We start from the raw sequence: 10,495 nt of genomic DNA, 5'->3' as shown, positions 1-10,495 counted from the left end.
ATACAAAATAGTAAACGTTTGTGCCTAGCGATGCATGTTCTGTATCAACCAAGAAAATTTTTCTTCTCCCATGTTACTTTTCCCAAAAATTTTAACACTTTTTTGCCCTCTGGGTCAGTTTTTTTCATCCGTCAATTAAGGCAGCTTGAAGCGAATTATTTTTATTTTCAATATTGGCCAGAGTTTCTTTTAATTTTTGAATTATGCTTTGATCGATTAAAATTTTAGGTTGATATTGGGTTTTTATCTCAGCTTCCTCAAGTCATGGAAAATTGAACATAGAAGCCGAGGAAAATTGATGAAATCATGAATCTCATGCTGTACATCGTTTTTAATTTTTCCCCACCAGCGGTGCGTCAGACAGTTTTAATTAATATTGGAAGGATTGTTTGAATATTCCTGTTTCTATAAAGCCTTCCCTAACCTTGCAATTCCCTTTGGCAACTCGAAAACATTAATCAAAGTCTAAAGCGTTTGTTTCTTACAAATCATCGACGATCGATCGACGGATAATCGCGCACAACTATTAATAATTTATTAATCTTATATTTTGAGCATAAACACCAAGATGGCGGCTGGTGTTCTGGCGACGTCTGTGAATTATTCTTCTTCACAGTCGTCGGCTGCTCCTTTAAGCCGATCCCAAATTGGAGGTTATGATGCAGATTTTGTAAGCCCCATATCTGCTGATTACTTATGTCCTATCTGTCAGCTTGCTTTTCGTGATCCTGTTCAAACCAGAGACTGCGGCCATCGATTCTGCGAGTCTTGTTTGGAACCAATTTTACGGTAAGTAATGAGGGAATGTCTTTCTGTTCTGAAACAAAAGAGTTGTTCCTCAAAATCCATTTAATTTCTGTTACAGAAAACCTCCAGCGTTTTGCCCGATCGATCGAAGAACTTTAACCAGGGAAAAGGTAAGAGATGTTAGCTCATCTCGTAGAAAATATTTTATTTTGTACTTCAAATCTGGCAAGGCAAGGACGAGTCGTTCCTCTGTTAAACATATGTTTGTAATCGAAGCTATGGTATGTAATCTATGAAATATCCACAGTTTTTCTCCTTTCTCTACACTTTGGCCTCATAGTATGGAAAAAGTAAAGGACTCAAAAGGTTTGTTTTACGGAAGAAAAATCTTAAAATCACGGCTCTTTTATTCAATGTGTGTAAGGTCAGGGCGATCTTGAATCCACAGCGTCGAATTTCCGACGCTCAATAACGCTCATATTTTGTTAAGGATGATATATGTTTAGGGGCACTGAAAGGCAGTAAACGAGGTTCCTATTTCCCATTATTTGGACTTTTTGACGCTTAAGGATCGAATTTTAAATCCCAAATTGCTTCTTGTGATCGTTTTAATAAATTTCCACCTTCTAGGATCAGTGTAATAGATATGATAACCCTATAGGCCTATGTTTAAGGTCTGCGATCTTTCATTAGTGGAACGTACTTGCACCGATAAACAAGAACAAAAGTATGTCCGAGGTCACATAAGTGATTACAAATGATTACAGTAAAGGCTGTAGGAGATATATCATTGAAGCACAAAATTTTAACCGCACAGTTTTAATTTGAATTTTCCTTTTCGCGTGACTGAATTAACACAATTTCTGAGTGAAAAATTAGCCTTTGTGGTCTACCTCGCCGTCGTCTCATCTCATAATTGCTTTAACAATACAATTTCCTTTTTAATTTTTCTTTTGCCGTCATTATTCTGTGGTATTGAGAGCCAAATCAAACAATGTAATCTTTTATTTGCTCAAAAGCGTTGCGAAAGAAAGTAAGAGGTCATAGATATGACGTGAAACTTCTTAATCTTAACGAATTTTAACCCGACAAAGACTGTTCTATCTTTCACTCACTGTATTGTTTCGGGTTAAGCAAAGTCAGGATGATTTATTTCTATACATTTTGAATTTTTCTCAATGCAAGTAGATCTTTAATTTTTCGTGTTTCGTGTTTCTCGTTAGGGGTAATATTGATTTCAGAGATGTCCAAGTGTGTTAATTAGTTAATCGAATCACAACTTACAGTTAGGCTGCAGGAATTCTGGCAAAATGACAGTTTTAAATGTAAAGATTGCCCTTTTTAAATTTTTCAGAAGTAAAATGATTTTCAATCATATAGCCAAAAAACAGGGAAATTTATGAAACTCATAATTGTAATTATTATCTTTTTTTTTTAATTTGCTTTGACTTTTTGGTCAATTCGTCAGCCTATAGGATAGATTCTGCTATCATCAGAACGTTCTGATTTTTGAACAAACTGCTTTCAGTCTCTCAATACCTCACTCAATATGGACCCCTATCATCTTTATCCAGCAGTGTCTCCAAGCAGTTGGTGTCTCCTGGGTCATTCCCTTGGGGATTTTCACAAAATTATTGTCCATCTGTCTCTGCTGTGGCACCAACTCCTCACACAGCCAAAGACGTTACTGACCACACCCATCCTAGGTCGAAGGATCTCTCTTCTTCCCCGTGAGAGAGTAGCACGACCACACTGTGATGGAATCTTTTTTCTTTACATGGTCTTTGTTCACTTTTTCTTCCTTCTACTCTCTCCCATTTTATCTCCCATGAGTTTTTCATTGATCCCATACCAAATTCTTGTAACCAACATCAAAAGGATTGTATAGCAGATGGTAAAGAGCATTACTACTGAGATCTTGTTAAAAATCTTAACCTTGATTAATTATTTCTTCATTATTATTTTTTATAAACCTCATCAGTTTTGTAGTGAGCACGCAGAAAGAATTGTGTCGAAGACTTCGGTGGTAACTTCATCATGAAAGCCTAAGTAAGGCTAAGTCTAAGGTTTAGGCCCAAAGAAAAATATTTTCGAACTCTCAAGGAAGTGCATTGTTGGACATTGCCTTCAGTTCTGAAGAATGATTTTGATTGTAAGAAAGACATTGTACTCATTCTAACAGCATTTTTTCATCTGCTTGTAATTAAAATAGAAAAAGCCAGAACATCTCTTTATACCATGGAGCTATGTTTTTCCCCTCGATTAACTATGGTTTTTTATAATAATATTGTAACTATGTGAAACCCATCTCTTTAGTTTTAAATCATTTCTCTGATAAATGTATATAAACATTATAGATATAGTTAGAGAATTCTTGGCTCATGTTTATTTTAAGGATGCTCTGTAATTTCTCTAAATAGACCACCCGTAATAATACAGATGTACATGTGGAGCTTGTCTGATATGCATTTTTTTGATAGCAGTGTCTACCTATCCATTGGCATGGCACTTAAAGATTCTTCAACCATTTTTACCGATCAGTTCCACAATGTGTTAGTAAATCTCATGCCTGGGTGAATAGTTTGAGGATTGCCTTTATGGAACAGACAGAGCCCAGTCAGTGACTTAGCTTGACCTTTTCACATGTCTAATATTTTCCATTTGTCACACAAATGTTGCAGAACTAATGAGTTGATAGGTTAATTTTGTGGGGAAACTAGCTTTTATCAATATTAAGCAAAGGGTTAAAGGATACATTTGGTTAAGATCTAAAGGGAGAGTCTATCCTGTGTATTCCTAGTGTAACAGATGGGGAAAAAAATAGTCACTGGCCACCTTTAGATTATTTCTCGTAGATTTGTGGCACCTTTCATATGCCATTTTCAGAACAATGACTTGGCACTTATGCTTGACTTTGGGCATGGAAAAACACATTCATTTGTGTTTAGTCTGCTACCTCTCATTTACACATACTTATCATGATGTTAGCTTTTCAAAACATCCCTTGATTAGGTAACGCATTTTTTCTACCCTGTTATTTCACTCTCTACCTGAAGTTTCCTGTCTTTATTCATTCAGGTAGTAGTGTATAAATAGATGAGCTGTATGTGGTGTGTTTATGACTTTGGCAACATGCCTTAAATTTCCAGTTGTTGTTTTGTTTGATAACAGCTCCAATTCTGCAAACCAAATAGATAAGATTGCTTCTCATCAGTTGTTACCCCATGCACTGAAAATAATCTGTGATATTAGAATAATATCTATAACATATGGTTTATGCTGGTGACATATATTATTAAGCTTTTAATTACTTTTTCTTGTGAACACTGAAATCTGACAGTATTACTTAACTCAGAGTTTTCTTCTTGTATCAAAAGCTGCTCTTTGAAACCTTTGGCATGGCAATGATATCAACTCTAAACTGTTTTCCTTGAATTTCTTTGGTCAAGGTCAAGATTTTTATCTTACATTTGATCAAACAGTTGGTAAACCAATCTCTAAGAATTTTGGTGTCTAGTGATTGAGATAACACCAGTGGTTGTCAATTAATTCTCAGTCAGTCTCTCATTTATTTCCTTTAACAACAGTTTTTTGTATCACAGCATGACTGTGATAAACTGTGATTAACTGTGATGAACTGTGAATAGTCTAAGCTTCAACTATATTTTTAATTCCCTTGAAAGATGTACATATGGTACTCTGTTTTTAAAGTCCTTGAAAGTCGCAGCAAGGTTGATGTTTGTTCTGTGTCTCTCTTTAAAAAAAATTCACTCTCAGACATAATTAGAGGACAGATTGTGTCTGGTTTATATTGAAAGGTATAAAATAACATTTTAGAGACATGTTTGTTTTGCCTGAAGCGTTACCTAAAAAGCTCTTGATTCTAAATTGTGAAGAGTGATTTTTTTAGCTCTGGCAGGTGTCTCAAGGAGCTTGATGAACGACAGGTAAACCTTTCATCAGTTATTGGCAGGAGTGACCTGTATGTTTGAGAAGTATGGCCTTCTTTTTGCTTGGACTCTCAAGCCTAAGAGGAAGCTCTTTTTTGAATCAATCTTTGAAGCTAATGATGCATAAATGATATTTAAACCTGCCCTTTCTAAATTAGCATAGATCAGACATCTGTTTGTAGACAACACTTGTAGAAATAAGTTTTGCTTGCACTCATGATGAATTTTGACTTGGATAACGTTTTTGTTAATCTTAAATATAAAAAATATGTGGCAGTCATTTGATTTTCATTTCAACTCATACTCATTCTACTCAGCTCAGCCTATTTCAAAGTTTATGGATATATCTTCAGCTCATCATTCTTAACAGTTCTTTCCTTTGTCAATAATTGATATACACTCTATTTGACTTACTGGCAATTCCTTCTCAAGTCTGTGCAAGTTAGGATGTTAAATAAGACATACTCCAGGTACAAGGTCTTATTTCTTCATGTAGAAACACAATCTCTTAGAAGCTAAGCTAGGTATTGCAGAGAATTATTCTCGAAGTCTCTAGTTAAAAAAGAAATGATATCGTTTTCAATTTGATGCACAGTGATTGGAATAGTGTGTTTTGACTAAAACTAAGCAATGTAATTGAGACCAAACAAAAACAACTTTTTGTTTTAATCTTGGTAGCACCTGAATGATAATTCAGAACCTTTCAAATTCAGTATCAGCTGTTGGTAAATTATGCATAACTGTCTCTATAACAAATACTATCCAATATATTCTGTCATAGATACACAGAAGGTTTTATGTTTGTGAAAGCAAAACTTAAAATATTCGAATTTATTATTTGATGCTTATATATTGGGAACATTGGATGGGATTTTTCCATATACAGCAACATACAGCATTCTGTTATTAGCAAGCTGTTAATTGAAAAGCCCCCCTTTTACAACAATTTGAATATTTTGTATATACTCACTTTGATTTCATATTTCAGGTTTACCCTGATAGAGCATGTAAAAGAACAGTGTTGTCATTAACAGTAAAATGTTACAACAGCGGCAACGAATGTGACTGGACAGGAGAACTTATAAACCTTCCTGTAAGTATAAGACACTTAATAATCTCCTCAGTTTTCTGAAATGCTCAAAGATTCTCAAAATATATTTGCAGTACACTACCTTGGCTCTAAAGCACCCTTAATTGCAATTCTGTTCTTGATCAAAGCAGCAGTTTCATGAACCCTTTACATTGACATCAGTATGCATATTCTCAATACTGTTCTTTGTACGTTTCCAAAGGTGCCTACAATGAGAATTTTTTTAACAATCAAGATCTTCTTTTGTTGGTGATCATTTCCTTTATTCTCCTGACCTTAATGTGTGATACAGGAGTGATGCTGTAATGAGAAATTAAGAGCTAGTCACTTGCAGGGGTCAAAGGGTAGTTTAATAAAGTTGGTGTGTAGTTTTGAAGGCCTGGAGTTTTATCTGCTAAATCATGATTTTGGTTTTCTTTTTTTCTGTTCAGAATCACCTGGAAAACTGCAAACGAGTTCCAATAAAGTGTATCAACAACTGTGGAAGAACAGATATACCAAGAGACCAGGTGTTTTTTTAATTTTGATTGAATCATATGTAGTAGTATTAGACTAAGTACAAAATGTAATCCAACACATATTTTTTCAAAAAATCAACATTGTTATGTTTATTAATGCCTGGAAATAGATTTGCAACACTTGAATCTCTTTGACATCATTTGAATTAAGTTTTAAGAATGAGGTACTGTGTATTGATTGGATTAAAAGCCCGACCTTGAATGAGTGCCTATCCCGTGGGCAAAGGTGAAAAAGGTAAAGCCTGAACTCAAGCTAAGAAGTTCATCCAGCTGGAGCTTATTCTGGTTTCCCTATCATGAAGCAATTATGAATATTGCTACTTCCCCAGTTGTATGGGATGTTAGTTCATGGCAACCCTGTAGGTATGAAAATTTTTTTCAGGGCTTAGCCCTAAGCCTTGTTCTGCTTGCTTCTTCTTTCAACAGATGTCAGCCCATGTAGATGCAGATGGGGACTGCCCATTGGCTGTTGTACCGTGTCAGTATACTGACATTGGATGCAAATTTAAGGTGAGATTGCATTGGGGTGTTAAAACCATATCAGCATCTGTCTTGGAGTCTTATTTACATAATTTACTTTTGCTTTAACAGTATGACAGAGTTCTTAAGTTTATTTTCTGGGAAAGTGTGTGATTTTGAACCACAAAGCCATTGATTGTGATACTGTGGACATTAACTTTCCAGGGGGAGGGGGTGTGAAGGGTATGGGGGCATACTCCCCAGCAGATTTTGAAAAAAAAAGAAATAGCTTAGATGTGTAGTACTCTATCCTGAGCATTTGTGGATATTCCATGTTACCACTGTGTGTTCAGCATGTGGAACAGGTCTTTAGTGCACTGACTGGTGCATCTTTGTTGTGGCTTTGCACAGAATTCCTGTTGGAAAGAGTTTGAAGCCAGAACATGGGGATTAAGTAATGAATTGTATTTAGAAAAATAATTATTTAATTTATTGATATTTAACTTAAGGAGCAGCTTGCTATCTCAAAATCATTATAGTCTTGTAATGTAATGGTATGTGCACACCATAAGGAAACCTGGGTAGTTCAGAGGGTTGACTCCTCGTCTCCAGGTTTGCTTTGAATCACTAGTCTGCTCAACAATTTTTGTTAAACTGAGATATTCTCATTGATATGCTGGTAAACATGTTCTCAGGGTCGACGTAATGAGATGGACAAACATGTGCAAGACAATATGCAAGTTCACTTAGATCTGGCACATCTAAGAATAAAAGAACTTGAACAAAGACAGGAGTTTGTGTGCACAAACGGAAAGTTCCTGTGGAAAATTTCTAGCTACTCGCAATTATTTCAGCAGTCAGCCACCAAGAAAGAAAAGGAGAAACTGTGTAGTCCGCCATTTTACACTGGACAGTATGGTTACAAGCTGCGTGCAGAGGCTTTTTTAAATGGCTTGGGACAAGGAAAAGGAACACATCTTTCTCTATATGTTGTTATTATGAAAGGAGAGTATGATGCAATACTACCATGGCCTTTTCAGCAGCGGGTGGATTTTGTCCTCATTGATCAAGATGACGATGTTGGTGCACGGCAAAATAAAGTATGGAGGCTTACTTGCGACAGGGACAGTGATTACTTCAAGAGGCCAAACAAGGTTAAGAGTCTTGGATTTGGTTGCCCTAAGTTCGTTTCTCTGGAGACTCTCAGAACTAGAAACTACATTCGAGATAACACAATTTTTATACGAATCGATGTGGAGCCTTTGGATGCATCTTGAAATTATTACAATAATTAAATTCTCTCTCATTGCATAGACTGGATTCTGTGCAATCTGTAATCATTTGAAAAGCCATGTTTTATCAGCTAGAAGATGACGCCCAATAGTTATGCATATAAAGCTAAGTAATTACAAATTCTATGACGAGGTCCAAGGCATCTTATCGCTTTAAGACACTCCTCTTATTTGTCTTTGAGAATTATATGAAACGATCATCTAAACCCACAAGTGGTAGGGGATGGCAGTAACTCTCAAATAGATAAGAGAGGGGACTTTGGCCCGTCAAAAACTCTTAAAGGTACCTCCCCCCTTTCTCTGGACATTTGTTTCGAGAAATCTTAGCAGTTTAATTCTTTGTCTCATGAATAGTGGCCCCAGTAGATACTTAGTCATCAAACTTTTGTCAACTGCTAGTAGTAAGTATGGTCTTTGAAGAATCAGCGGAAAAGAGATAATTTACAAACAATATAATCATAACAGTACGGTTTGCAGTTTGCATCTTAAAATAGCAAAGCTAATTAGAAAAAGTTGGAGATTTCTTCCTGGAGACCTGCAAAAATAATTTGAATATGTCTTCGAAATAGTGAAGAAGAAACTTGCTTTTCGATGATGTTACAGGTGATTTACCATTTTCTCATGAGTAAACGAAATTTTTCAAATCATAGGTAGATTATCCTACTCGGTGAAGAGATATTTCTTGAGAGGTATGGTATTTTTTATCGAAGCAGAGACAACGTTACTTTTTCACGTTAGGGGTGACCTTGGTGAGGGATCCATGATCAACATTGTAAAAATACTTCTGCAAGAAGAATAGAATAATAAGCCTTACCGCCTACTTTACTGAATGTCAACGGTAGACTTCTAGTTTCTCAATAGTTCATGGTTATGAAGAAATATATGCATGCAGGTCAGGAGAATGAAACACCTGAGCACGAAAAGATATTCTTCTGGTACTAAATTACATTCTCTTAACTAACATATTGTAAGCAATACATGCATGTATGTAGATTAGTGGAATTAGATTCAATTGTTGGAAACATTAGCTAATAATGTAGATGAAATAGCACATTCTCTTTTTGTTTAGATTTTTCATGCAACGCGAAGGAGAAAGAGTGTGTGATGTAATTTGGGGAGATCGCAAAAATTCTTGCCTAAAGGAACACCTGAAGGCACATATATATATATATATATATATATATATATAAATTAAGTGAAATTATTTTAAGCCGTCTTGAAATTATGAATTTTATTGTTTACAATTTATTTTTCCTTATTCAGAGAGATGTTTATTACGGCATAAGTATATTAAACTCATTTTAACGTCGTTGCATTCCATAAGTATCCTTGCATGAGAAGGCGAGAGTCGGGATTGCGAGTTTGCAGGGAGGTCTGGGGCAAACCTTCCCGACCTCGAGGGATAATCTGTGGTGAACCGAATTTTTGTCATTTCCTTTTTTTATCCGTCTTACGTAGAATACTTTCCTCGCGAAAGGCTCCGCGGTCCCTACAGGGCCACTTTTAGGGACTTATCATTATACCAGGGCTCGCGGGATGTTGGGAGAACGCGAGATGTCAAACCGGAGGTCTAAACGCGTCTCGCGACCGGTGCAATAATAACTCCTGCGGGGGGGGGGGGGGGGGGGAGACACGAGAAACGTTTACTGGTCACAAGCCGGAGGCGAGTGATTTACGAACCTTCCTCGTGTTATCTGGACATCCCAAATAGGTTATTACGACGGTAAACCGATAGAAGGTGCAGTGTATTGCTTTTACAAAATAAGTTGAAACAAAACTGACAGTCAAGATTCCTCCTGACACAGAATGTTTCCTATTTTTCCTATGGGTTTACCGGTTCAATAAACGAAAGTTTTTGACCAATCAGAGCGCTCTTGATATGGATGTTGTTATATAAAACGGTATGTGTCGTCCTAAAGGTTATCATTTTACGAACCGTTTCGGACGGAGCCGAGCCTACCAGGTGTAAAATCAGGTACGCTTTCCAAGGGAAACGGTATAGCGTATAAATGCCTTTTCAACTCAAAATGAATGTTAGAGAAAGAGAGGTTACCAAAGGTATCATTCAAGCTAAATTTTTCGGTGAATTTGGCCAATCCTGACAATCCTTGCCTTCGACTATTTACCTATCAACGCCGACGCATATGTTTCTCTATATGATGAACAGAAAATCGTTATTTTCGAATAAGAAAAGAGTTACTTTCATCTAATTGTCATAGGTATTGGAGAAAGAAAATTGTGAGTTTCCCTTCAGAGACTTCAGAAGGTTTATGCACCATGTCGGAAGACTTTATGTGGCTAAGGCCTGTTCCAAACGTCGTGCTACTGCCGTGCCGAACTCAAATGAATTTGGCTCGGCAGTGGCACGACGATAGCACGGCAGCGGTTTCAAACGTCGAACCTAATGCAGTCGCGCCAAATTCAAAAGACAAAACAAAC

At 36.5% G+C, this 10,495-nt stretch overlaps 1 protein-coding gene across 1 annotated transcript; it reads left to right on the top strand.

Annotated features, from left to right (window-relative positions):
• The first annotated feature begins 552 nt into the window (after nt 1-552).
• Nucleotides 553-9,365, top strand: LOC113685114 (TNF receptor-associated factor 4). Its single transcript, XM_027202582.2, has 6 exons — nt 553-789; nt 866-917; nt 5,686-5,790; nt 6,219-6,296; nt 6,732-6,815; nt 7,460-9,365. The coding sequence occupies exons 1-6, from the start codon at nt 569-571 to the stop codon at nt 8,039-8,041; spliced, it is 1,122 nt and encodes a 373-aa protein (XP_027058383.2). The 5' UTR covers nt 553-568; the 3' UTR covers nt 8,042-9,365.
• Nucleotides 9,366-10,495: the final 1,130 nt, after the last annotated feature.

Source organism: Pocillopora damicornis, chromosome 6 (assembly GCF_964200805.1).
Source record: "Pocillopora damicornis chromosome 6, jaPocDami1.2, whole genome shotgun sequence".
Classification (NCBI taxonomy): Eukaryota; Metazoa; Cnidaria; class Anthozoa; order Scleractinia; family Pocilloporidae; genus Pocillopora; species Pocillopora damicornis.
The sequence above is the reverse complement of the archived record's forward strand: the minus strand, read 5'-3'. Positions and strand labels throughout refer to the sequence as shown.